Source organism: Gopherus evgoodei, chromosome 2 (genome assembly GCF_007399415.2).
Source record: "Gopherus evgoodei ecotype Sinaloan lineage chromosome 2, rGopEvg1_v1.p, whole genome shotgun sequence".
Lineage (NCBI taxonomy): Eukaryota > Metazoa > Chordata > Testudines > Testudinidae > Gopherus > Gopherus evgoodei.
The window spans coordinates 15,163,170-15,175,245 of record NC_044323.1 but is presented as its reverse complement, the minus strand read 5'-3'; the positions used below and the strand labels follow the sequence as shown (position 1 = coordinate 15,175,245).

General features: G+C 42.3%; 1 protein-coding gene across 15 annotated transcripts in view; it reads left to right on the top strand.

The window, feature by feature from the left end:
• The window catches only part of KMT2C (lysine methyltransferase 2C), a 332,701-nt gene that overhangs the window by 187,542 nt on the left and 133,083 nt on the right, over nt 1–12,076 (top strand). For all 15 annotated transcript variants that reach the window (XM_030550063.1, XM_030550061.1, XM_030550055.1 and 12 more), the window contains 3 exons: nt 1,841–2,013; nt 3,905–4,071; nt 6,802–6,915. In XM_030550063.1, coding sequence (XP_030405923.1) covers nt 1,841–2,013; nt 3,905–4,071; nt 6,802–6,915 — 454 coding nt within the window. The remainder of the gene's footprint in view (nt 1–1,840; nt 2,014–3,904; nt 4,072–6,801; nt 6,916–12,076) is intronic.

The window sequence follows — 12,076 nt, the reverse complement described above, 5'->3', positions numbered from 1 at the left end:
CTCCACTACTCCTGTGCCGTCAGCCTTCTCCAGCCCTTGGCTTTCACTCTCCAGTTTAGGCAACTCACTCAGCTACTCTCTGGCCTTCAGTGCTCCCCAACCCTCCAGCCCTGGCATTGTGGCGTGGGCTTGTTGTCCAACAAACCCTCTTGTTACTCTTCTGCCTTCAGCATTTTCCAGGAACCACCTACAACTTCCTTCAGGGACCTCTTCTGGTCTCTGGAAAGTCTCATCTGCCCCTTTTTATGACTGACTCAGGCTGCTCTGACTCACTGAGTGTCTCTCTCTGATTCTCCCTGATCCTTTATAGCCTCTGGTATTGCCCTGCCAAACTGGGAGCACCTGTTCTGGCACAGCTGCTTCATTTACAGGGGCCAGCCACCCAAGACAAAAGGTGTGTGTGCATTAATGCATGCGGTATTCCAGAACATCAAGGATGCCCTTCTCAGAAAAAGTTAATAATAAAGGTTCAAGCTATATTGACATCTGCGTGGAGGTTCTCTTCAAACAAAGTTGTTTAAGTTTAGTAAGGTAATGGCATGCTTCTTCCCAGATTCACTGCAGTCTGCCTCCTCAAACACAAATCCTGGACCTTACAAAAAGTCCTTCAGAGTGCCTCTAGAAGAGAAAGGAAGGCTTGCTAGCATGGAGGCAACTGATCCTAATGTATCCCCCCCATACACTTCATGTGGGAAGGGGGAGATCTGCATGCTGAGGGACGCCTCTGGGCACCAACCCCCAGAGATTGTGTCCCTATCTTTATAACGTTCCCTTTATATCTCTCGGGTTAATATACATAGTTTTTTAAGGTGAGAAGGGTCCATAATGATCATCTAGTCTGACCACCTGCATAGAACACAGGCCAGAAATCCCAACCTAGTGATCTCTGGAGGAATTCTGCCATCAGGTTGTGGTATGGCACTGTAGCTGCTCCGTGGAGATAGTTCAGTGATTCAGTTCAGTGGCTGAATCAGCCCATATAGGCACTTAAGCAGCCCCCTATGTAGGAGGTGGGAAGGGGGATGATCCATATGGGTTCCCTGCATCTGATCATGTCTGCCTCCATACATTGCTCTTGAAGGGGCTTGTGCAACACTCCAGTCTGTACCATGAAGTATGTTCTTCCTGCCCCGTATGCCTCCCTTTGTCCTGACACTCCTTGTTCAGTAAAATAACACCAATTCAACTGCACAGGGCCCTCTTTCACCATGGAGAAAGAGACTGGACTTACCCCATTGTTGTCGTCATAAATGGCAATAATTTGGTAATACATTTTCTGGTGTTGTATGCTGCACAGAAAATGAGCAGTAATTGAATAGTTATGTGTGCTGTTAAAAGATTACCATTAGTTCTGAAGTTATACGTGTAAAAACTGTAATATGGACTAAAGATAGTTAGTTAGTATATGATTTTATTTGGTGACCTTTGTGAAATGAGTTGAGTCCTAATTCAGTTCTCATTATACAGGTGTCAGAATCACGAAAGCACCACCACGGTTTGTACTAATTGAGCCTCTTGTTAGTAGTCTCAACAAGAAGCTGACATTTGAATGGAATTAGAGACTGAAGTGTCCATTCACCAGAGAGGTTGTGTCCCTTTCAAGTGAGAGTACAGTGCAAGGAAATTTTTCCTGCTATTGCCAGATTTTACATGTTCTGTTGATAAAAGACTTCAGAGTCAGAGCAGATAATCTTGTATCATTTACTAGCATTTTCCCCCCCAAAAAAGGATTTTAAAATGTCTCTTTAATCAAAGTAGAAAGTGTCAATTAATGATAGTTTAGTCCTGTGGTGTAGCATCATAACTAACAAACTAAATCCCTGTTTTTTATGGTCCCCAGAACTGCAGAGTGTGTGCCGAGTGTGGCACACGAACAAGTTGTCAGTGGCACCACAACTGTCTAGTGTGTGATAGTTGTTACCAACAGCAAGACAACCTACCTTGTCCTTTGTGTGAAAAATCATGCCACCCAGACTTGCAGAAAGACTTGTTGCACTGTCATACATGCAAAAGGTAAGAAGCTGAATTTACGACATCTCCTTAAATCATTATAATGTGTTTGGTGGCCTATCGGAAATTAGTGCATCCATCTCACTTCACTTAATTGGCAAGGGTCATCATAAAACATTGCCACAGTTCTCAATGAATAGGACCCTTTGTAATTTAATCAAACAAGTAAATGTGCATGGTCAGTAAGCTGTCCTCTCTTCTTCTAGAGACTTGCCCTGCTGTTAGTCATGTTGCATTTATTCTGTGGACAACCTAAAGACTAGAGCTGACCTGGGCTGTCAGTGTGATAACATTTATGAGCAAAAGGAACAGGCGTACTTGTGGCACCTTAGAGACTAACAAATTTATTTGAGCATAAGCTTTTGTGGGCTACGGCCCCACTTCATTGGATGCATAGAATGGAACATATAGTAAGAAGATATATATACATACCGAGAACATGAAAAGGTAGAAGTTGCCATACCAATTCTAAGAGGGTAATTAATTAAGATGAGCTATTATCAACAGGAGGAAAAAAAACTTTTGTAGTGATAATCAAGATGGCCCATTTCAGACAGTTGACAAGAAGGTGTGAGGATACTTAACATGGGGAAATAGATTCAATTTATGTAATGACCCAGCCACTCCCAGTCTCTATTCAAGCCCAAGTTAGTGGTATCTAGTTTGCAAATTAATTCCAGTTCAGCAGTTTCTCATTGGAGTCTGTTTCTGAAGCTTTTCTGTTGCAAAATTGTCACCTTTAAGTCTGTCACTGAGTGACTAGAGAGGTTGAAATGTTCTCCTGCTGGTTTTTGAATGTTATGATTCCTGGTGTCAGATTTTGTCCATTTATTCTTTTGCATAGAGACTGTCCAGTTTGGCCACTGTACGTGGCAGAGGGGCATTGCTGACACATGATGGCATATATCACATTGAACGAGCCCCTGATGGCGTGGCTGATGTGATTAGGTCCTGTGATGGTGTCTGTGAATAGATATGTGGACAGAGTTGGCATGGGGCTTTGTTGCCAGGATAGGTTCCTGGGTTAGTGTTTTTGTTGTGTGGTGTGTGATTGATCCATCTTTGTGTGGACTACAAGCTATCAGGAACAGTATCTTCAGTAATGTCATGGCAAACCTGGTGGCTGAACTTTCTGACTTTGTCCTCACCCAGGACTATTTCACATTTGGGGATAATGTATACCTTCAAGTCAGCAGCACTACTATGGGTACCCGCATGGCCCCACATTATACCAACATTTGTTAGTCTCTAAGGTGCCACAAGCATTCCTGTTCTTTTTGCAGATACAGACTAACACGGCTGCTAATCTGAAACCTGTCATTTATGAGCACAAGCTTTAAATTCTTTCTATTACAAATTTTCATTTCATGAAGATAACAAATAATTCTGTTTCTGGTATTTGTCTTCTTTTGTAAAGCCTATAGAATAGGCATTCTCTATCCAATTATACCCATGCTGTTAGCTCAGTAATGAGGGGGATAAAAGAGAGGGGAAATCTTTAAATTGATGTGCATTTAGGACAATATTATGGTTACATGGTTGGCTTTAAACAACGTTTAGACTGCTATTTACATTTGTTCTCTGCCTGATGTATTAAAAGCTTTTTTTATTTCTTCCCTCCCCCAAAGCAGTAGTATTTCTAAGTTGAAAAAGAATCACATTCTCTAGGCCTTACTGTCTAAATAAGTCAAAGGGCAAAGTACATTTAGTCATAATTTATAATTGGACCCTTTAGGCATTGGTTTACGCTTTTTTGGGGGGTGGGGGTGTGCATTTCTGTGCTTGTGCCTGTTCTGAGAGTTGGAATGAAGAGAGAGAGAGTGATTCTTAGTAAGATACTTTATAATTTAATGTGAATTAATGATCATTAATGTAACTTTAATAATCTATCCAGGTGGATTCATATAGAATGTGACAAACCTCCAGGTAATGAATTGGATTCTCAGTTTAAAGATTACATCTGTACTCTTTGTAAACAACTAGAAGGAGAAGTGGATCAGGCACAGCCATGTGATGTAATGCAGACTTCTGGACTGATTCCTGAATCTGGCAGTGTGACAGGTAAAATTTTCTCTTAAAGTGTGAGAGTATCAAACAGTTAGTTATGGTTAAGCTGTATTTAATTAAATCATTAAACAACATTCAATTAAATGTATTTTGTCATTACAAGAGTCCAATTCAAAACAAAATATTTACACAGGAGACAGTCCCTGCCTCAAAGATCTTATAGTCTAATTAGACAAGACAGACCAAAGATGAGGGGTGGGAGAACAGAAAGATATGAAGTGCTTTGTCCAGCTTTTACAGTAGGTCATCAACAGAGCTGGGAGTAGGACCCAAGTCATGGTTTGGTGCTCTGTCTGCTAGACCTGCTACCTTGCTAAATTGTAATGGGAGGGAGAAGTTGAATACTCTTGGGTATTTCACACCCCATTGTCACACGGATTGCACTTCTTCTCATGCATGTTTTGTCTCATGGGAGAAATACGTTTGGTGTTTAAGCTTGGAGGCGGAGGCTAGAAATTTTACAAAAAACACCACCATCATTAGGAGAGGGCACTTGTGAAGTCATGCACTGCTTTGCCAGCATCAGCCAATCTGGTACTTTGTGAATTTTTGCCATTCATGTATTGTGAACTTCTTTTAGAATAAATAGGGAAACCAACTGCAAGATATCTATATCCCAGGGAGCCAACTATTCTTTCATTGGTGATGGGGAAAATGTTGAACTACCAGAAAAGTCAAGTATACTTCTCCTATGTGTGCAGGCTAATTCTTTGCATAAACAAGCATCTTTGTTGCTTGCTCCAGCCATGTGTATACACCCTTGATGAGCAGCAGGGGATAATGGAAAAATTGATCTTGGAGAGGGACAGTGACAGTAGGTAAATATAAATAAATGAATGGCAGAGGTTAGGAATGAACATGTACAACAGGTTAGCAAAAGGTCGCTTCTATCTTGAAAGGCTACTTGTGGTTATTGAACTTTCAGATAGTGGGTTTAGGTCATTTAGGGAGAAGTCTGAGCTAACACACAAAACTAATCCTAAAAACTTTCCAACCTTAAAGTGGAAACACTGCGGAATAAATGGAAGCTTTTATTTGAATGCTTAAAATTGAAAATACTACTTTTGTCATGTTTTTTAGCCAGATGAAACACTGAGGAATGTATTCTTTTCCTCCAAGGAAGAGTTAGGCTGTCATCTCAACTACTAGTGAAAATCTGAAGCTGTTATAGGAGGGGTAGTCATGTAGCATTTTACACCTACGAGATCACTTTTGTACATTGGTTCCAAATCTGGGTTTAATCTAAATGATCATTTCCTCAAATTGAAATTAAAATATCACACTAATGTTGGAATAGTCTCTGAGAGGGATATTTAGGTGCTAAAAGTAGCATCACCTAATCATGTCTGACTTTTTGAACTTTAAAGAGGCTTTCCTGAACAGAAAGCAGCAGTCATTGTGCTTTTTTGCACTAATGCTATCTGAGAATCAGTTCTTTAGGAGCTGCAGGTATTAGTATATACTTTACATTTTCCCTGTCTCCTACTTTGCCTACTGCATTTTAATAAATTTTATTAGGTATAAAGGCTTTTAGGGGAAAAGAAAGTAGTCTTCTGGTAGGCATGCACCATAACGAGGACTTCAGCCCGAGAGGTAGCCCCACTCATTGAATTAATATGCTTTATCCATGCAGCTTCCTTCAGCTGAAATGGGATCCTTGCATATGAAAGAAGGCCTGTACCTCAAGTGGAAAATTTAGCCTCCATTTGAACGTTGATAGATGATAGAGCCTCTTCACTATGTCATATGTCTACAGTGTTCTTGTATTAAATATTTTCATAAATATTTTCAGCCATGATTCTGTAAGTTATTTGTAGGATTTGGGACCTTAGGGCCTAATTCTCATTTACGCCGAAGCTCTTTTATATGGTTCTGGCAGTGTAAAAGGATTTTAAAGTGAGTGTAAATTATGTTTACAAAATTATACTCACTTTAAAATCCCTTTTCATTGTCAGAATGGTGTAAAGCAGCTGTAGCACTAATGAGAATAAGGCCCTTGGGGCTTGTCTATACTTGAAAGTTAACTGGGATTAAGATAGGCTACGAATTTAAAGTGCAATATAGATTCCTGAATACTTCCATGCAGGGACACTCTTATTCTGGAATAAGAGTGCCTTGCGCCTGTTAAAATTTTTCCATTTAAGCCTGGTCTTCTCTTCAAATTTAAAATGTTACTGGTATGTCAGCCATGGGTGTGAAAAACTGCACCACCATCAATATAGCTATGCTGACAAAAACCATAGTGTAGACACAACTATGCCAACAGAAGAGGGCTTCTGTCAGTGTAGCTAACATCATTCAGGGAGGTGGTGTTCCTACATCGGCAGAAAAACTCCTTCTCTTGGTGAATGCTGTGTCTACATTCGGGGACTATGCTGGTACAGCTATGCTGGCATGGGCTCTGTAATGTAGATGTAACATTAGAGTGGGTTAAGTTAAATAGGGCCAAAGCACTCTTATTCTGGAATAAGTGTCCATACATGGAGTTATTCCATACATGGAGATACAGCTATTCCTAAGTAACTCCATGTTTAGACAAGCTCTTTAGGAAGTGCTGTATATTTTATTTAACCTTCTAGCTGTCCTAATTTGCCTCATCTCAAATCATATAGTTAAATACCACATTGTTAAACCAAAAGGTCAAGCAATGACAGCAACCACTGATGCCAAAGTAATACAATAAACACTATGTCAAAATTGATAAATGCTTTGCTTTTCCTTAAGCTTGTACAAATGAAATGGAAATTGGAGGTGATGCAGAAGAAGTGGCATTTCAGGAAAAAAGAGTTGCTGATGATGGTCCTGGTCAAGAATCAATAGTTGGATGTGTCACAGATGGTAAGAATGAGAGGTTCACAGCCAGAAAAAATAGATCACTAAGTGCTCATGAAGTTACGTAAACACTAACAGGAAGATTCCCTGCCTTTTGCAGAGTCAAATGAATTGTATAGATTCCATTACCAGAACTCTTCAGTGACTGTATTAACTATTTTTGTTGTTTGAAAGATTATTTTCATTAAGACAAGGATAAAGTTATAGACTCTGTCTGTAGAACATTTATATGGGGGAAAAATGTTAAATATTTACTGGGAGTGGATATTCCCTGAAATAGAAGCTAACCAAGTTGGTATGTTTGTATATTTGTGGACTATAGAGGAAAAAAAAATTTATTGCCACATAATTTCAATCGCAAAACTTTCTGTATGAGTCTGCAAAGGATTGGGGCCTGTTTTATAGCCCCCTCTTCCAGCTGGACCCAGGCTTGTTCTTGTTGAGCCTGTGCCCTTCTCTGAGGAATTCTGCCCGGAACCCTGTCTCACAGAGTCTGAGGAAGGTAATTTCCAGCAGGTCAGCTCCTGCTGTTTCTTTTCTTTCATGACTCCTCAACAAAAGAAGATCAAAATGTCCATAAGTCTGTCCCTCATCCTAGTAAAGTCTTAAACCCAAAAGTTCCTGACTCTCGCCTCAGAGCCTTTGTGATAATAGGACTTCTCACAGTCTCCCTTCTATCCGTTTTGTTTCTGGGAGCAGTTCCTCACAGAACTAGCTCCAGCCTCTGGCAGATATCGTAGCTCTCCCTTTGTATTTCTTGGTCCTCCTTTTATGGAGAACAGCCTGTTAAGTTACACAGGTCTTGTCCCAGGTGCATCAGGTGGACCTGATTAGCCAGCTGCTGGCCTCCGACCCCAGAGGAATGGTATCCTTTTTGCTTTCACAAAGTCTCCATGTGTTAGCAATAGCACACAACAGGATGAGTGGCTAAATTTTCTCTTGTGTGTTTTGGGCCACATATCCAAGGGATGAGTGCTTCCAGCATCCTTACTGCATGGATTTAATCATACAACCACATGTGATAATTCATCTTTTTTCCAAATGTAAGTGGATTTTTAAAATAGATATTCTACCCTTATAAAAAGAAGCTCATGGCAAAAATACAAGCAATTTTTTTTCCCGCTTTAAATTCAGTTCACTTGATTTTCCTTATTGTAATCACCTTTCCATTTTGTCTGACTCTGGATGGACCGACCACCTTTCAGAAATTGCCATTAACACTGCTTACTGGAACCTACCCACTCTGTTCAAAGCACTTCGAGAAGTAACATACATATTTATCTGGCTTCAAGGTTGCGGGGACAAAAGGTGCTATTGATTAACATGAGACACTTCTTCCTGTTGGCTGAATGTGCAACTCCTTCAGAACTTCTTGCCTTTGCCAGCTAGAAGATTGAGAACTTGAGTATCCAATGTGGAAACAAAGAGCACTAGCAAATGAGCCGCCAAGTCCAAAGTTCTATAGCTTTGTAAACTTTTCTCCTGAGTTCAGGAGGGAGCTCATCTTTTGTCTGACATCTGTTTACTGCACGGAAGAGTGAACCACAAGAGACCTTGTCATGTTTGTTTTCAAAACAAGGCAGCAGGGGAAATTCTTATGAAAACATTTCGTATTCTAAATACAATATGTAATTTCTCCAGAATAAGATGTTTTCCACATATTTGCTACTCTTTGAATACTGGCGTATGTTGCTGCACACAACTGGAGAACTGACAAAAATTTGGGTTTTGAGAAATTATAGTGTGTGCCCTAACACAAAAGGACATGTCTACACTAAGGGGACTACACTGGCATTGCCACAGTGCCGAAGCTATGCCAGCATAACCCCATAGTGCAGCATACACCAACAAAAGGGGTTTTTCCATTGATGTAGGAACACCACCTACCTGAGTGATAGTAGCTAGAGTGGGAAGCATTCACTGTCAACTTTGCTGCATCTACACTGGGGGTCAGATAGGCACAGCTACATCCCTCATGGGTTTGGATTTTTCACACTGCAGAGTGACACAGCTATATGAGCCTAAATTTTAACTGTAAAGCAGGTCAAGGATTAAGTATCAAGTTCATAGTTCTTACCCTTAAGTTTGTACAATAGCTATGCACCTTTCAGTGGTTCAATTTTTATGTATTTTTAGTAGCATTTTAGAGCACCTGACACCTTCAGTGTCCTATAATAAGGCTGTAACTGTTGGTTAGTAGATGGAGTTATTTTTTTAAGGTTTCCTAAGAAATAGGAAAGAAAAGTCATTACAAAGCATTAGCCAAAACATATGATGGCTTCTAATCAGAAAGACCGTTGTCTATTAGGTGTTTGATCATCCATTAATTCAGAAATATTCCAAGCCTTAACCAGAGGTGGCCAACCTGTGGCTCCAGAGCCACATGCAGCTCTTCAGAAGTTAATATGCGGCTCCTTGTATAGGCACCAACTCCAGGGTTGGAGCTATAGGTGCCAACTTTCCAATGTGCCAGGGGGGTGGGGGAGGGGCGCGGCGCGGCGCACTCACTGCTCAACCACTGGCTCTGACACAGGCCTTGGCCCCATTCAACCCCTTTCCGCCTGCTGTGCCCTCACTCCTCCCCCTCTGCCCACCTCCTGCATGCCACAAAAGAGCTCTTCAGGAGGTGCGGAGAGGGAGAAGGAGGGGGCACTGATCAGCAGGGCTGCCAGTGGGCGGGAGGCTCTGGGAGCAGGGAGTGAGGGGAGTTGATGGGGGCTGCTGACTTAGTACTGTGGCCCTTTGGCAATGTACATTGGTAAATTCTGGCTCCTTCTCAGGCTCAGCTTGGCCACCCCTGGCCTAAACCATCAAGCTCTCTGTATGTGACATTTTGTTCCAGCACTCTTGGGTAGGCTTGCTGTGTTTTCTTAATTGAATCAATGAACTTGGCAAATTTATTTATTTGAAAAATCATCAAATCAGAAAAGTGTAGGACTGGAAGGAACCTTAATATGTTATCTAGTTCAGTCCTCTGCACTCAAGGTAGGACTAAGTAGTAACTAGACCACTCCTGAAAGTTGTTTGTCTAACCTGTTCTTAAAAAGCTTCCATGAAGGAGATTCTGCAACCTCCCTAGACAATTTGTTCCAGTGCTTAACTACCCTGACAGTTAGGAAGCTTTTCCTAATGTCTACTCTAAACCTTCCTTGCTACAATTTAAGACCATTGCTACTAGTCCTAAACTCAGAGGTTAACAAGAAATTTTTTTCACCTTCCTCCTTGCAACAATCTTTTATGTATTTGAAAACTGTTGTCATGTCTCCCTTCAGTCTTCTCTTCTCCAGACTAAACAAACCAATTTTTTCAATCTTACCTCATAGATAAGGCTACAATTTAGTCACAGATATTTTTAGTAAAAGTCATGGACAGACCACGGGCAATAAACAAAAAGTCACGGCCAGTGACCTGTCCATGACTTTTATTAAAAATATCCCAAACTAAATTTTAGGTACTGAGGGGGAGTGGGAGGGGGCGGGCGGGGGTGCACTCCAGCGGATGCTGCTGACAGTGGGGTGCATCCAGGTGCCGTGCTGCCACTGTTGTTTTTGGGGATGGGTAGCCCAGGGCCCCACTGTTGCTGCTTCTCCTGGGGCGAGCAGCCCGGGCCCCTGCTGCCGTCACCACCACACCTCCAGATGGAGGCGACCTGGAGCCCTGTTGTTGCCTGCAGGCGGAGGCGACCTGGGGCCCTGCTGCTGCTCCTCCAGGTCCAGGAGGTGACCTAGGGCACTGCTGCTGCTCCCAGACCACTGCTCTGACAGTTGCCTGGGGCTGTCGGAGCAGCGGCTAGTGTGGCTGGCACCAGGGCCACCCCTGCTGCTCGGGCGACCCTTGGGTCATCCGCACCAGCCGCTGCAGCTGCGCAATTCACGGAGTCTCAGAAAGTCACTGAGTCCATGACCTCCGTGAAAGACTCTCAGCCTTTCTTATAGGTCATGTTTTCTAGCCCTTTAGTCCTTTTTGTTGCTCTCCTCTGGACTTCCTTCAATTTGTCTACATCTTTTCTGATGTGGTGCCCAGAACTGGACACGATACTCCAGTTGAGGCCTAATCAGTGCGGAGTAGGTGGAAGAACTACTCATGTCTTGCTTACAACATTCCTGCTAATACATCCCAAAATTATGTTTGCTTTTTTTGCAACCTGTTACACTCTAAACTCACAATCAGCTTGTGACCCCCCAGATCCTTTCCACAGTACTCCTTCATAAGCAGATGTTTCCCATTCTGTTTATGTGCAACTGATTGTTCCTTTGGAAGTGGAGTACTTTGCATTTGTCCTTATTGATTTTCATCCTGTTTACTTCAGACCATTTCTCCAGTTTGTCCAGATCATGTTGAATTTTAATCCTGTCCTCCAAAGCACTTGCAAACCCACTCAGCTTTGTGTCATCTACAACTTTATACATGTACTTTCCATGCCATTATCTAAATAATTTATGAAGACATTAAAGAGAACTGGATCCAGGACCAATCCTTTTGGGACCCCACTCGATATGCCCGTCTAACTGGACTGTGGACCTCTGATAACTGCTCTCTGGGAATCGTTTTCCAAACAGCTGTGCACACATCTTAGAGTAGCTCCATCTATGCTATATATCCCTATTTTTTTATGAAGAAGTCATGAGGGACAGTATCAAAAGCTTTATTAAAGTCAAGATATCCCACATCCATCACCTCCTCCCCCCACAAAGAACATCCATCACCTCCTCCTTCCCTGTCAAAGAAAGCTGTTAGGTTGGTTTGGCATGATTTGTTCTTCACAAATCTATGTTGACTGTTACTTATGACTTTATTATCTTCTAGGTCAGGGATTGGCAACCTTTGGCACGCAGCCTGCCAGGGAAAGCCCCTGGCAGGCCGACCCAGTTTGTTTACCTGCCATGTCTGCAGGTTTGGCCAATCGCAGCTCCTGCTGGCCAGAGTTCGCTGCTCCAGGCCAGTGGGGGCTGCAGGAAGTGGCAGAGGCAGAGGAATGTACTGGCCGCCCTTTCTGCAGCCCCATTGGTCTGAAACGGCAAACCACGGCCAGTGGGAGCTGCGATTGGCCGAAACTATGGACGTGACAGGTAAACAAACCAGTCCAGCCTGCCAGAGGCTTTCCTTGGTGAACTGCATGCCAAAGGTTGCCGATCTCTGTTCTAGGTATTTGCAAACTAATTGCTTG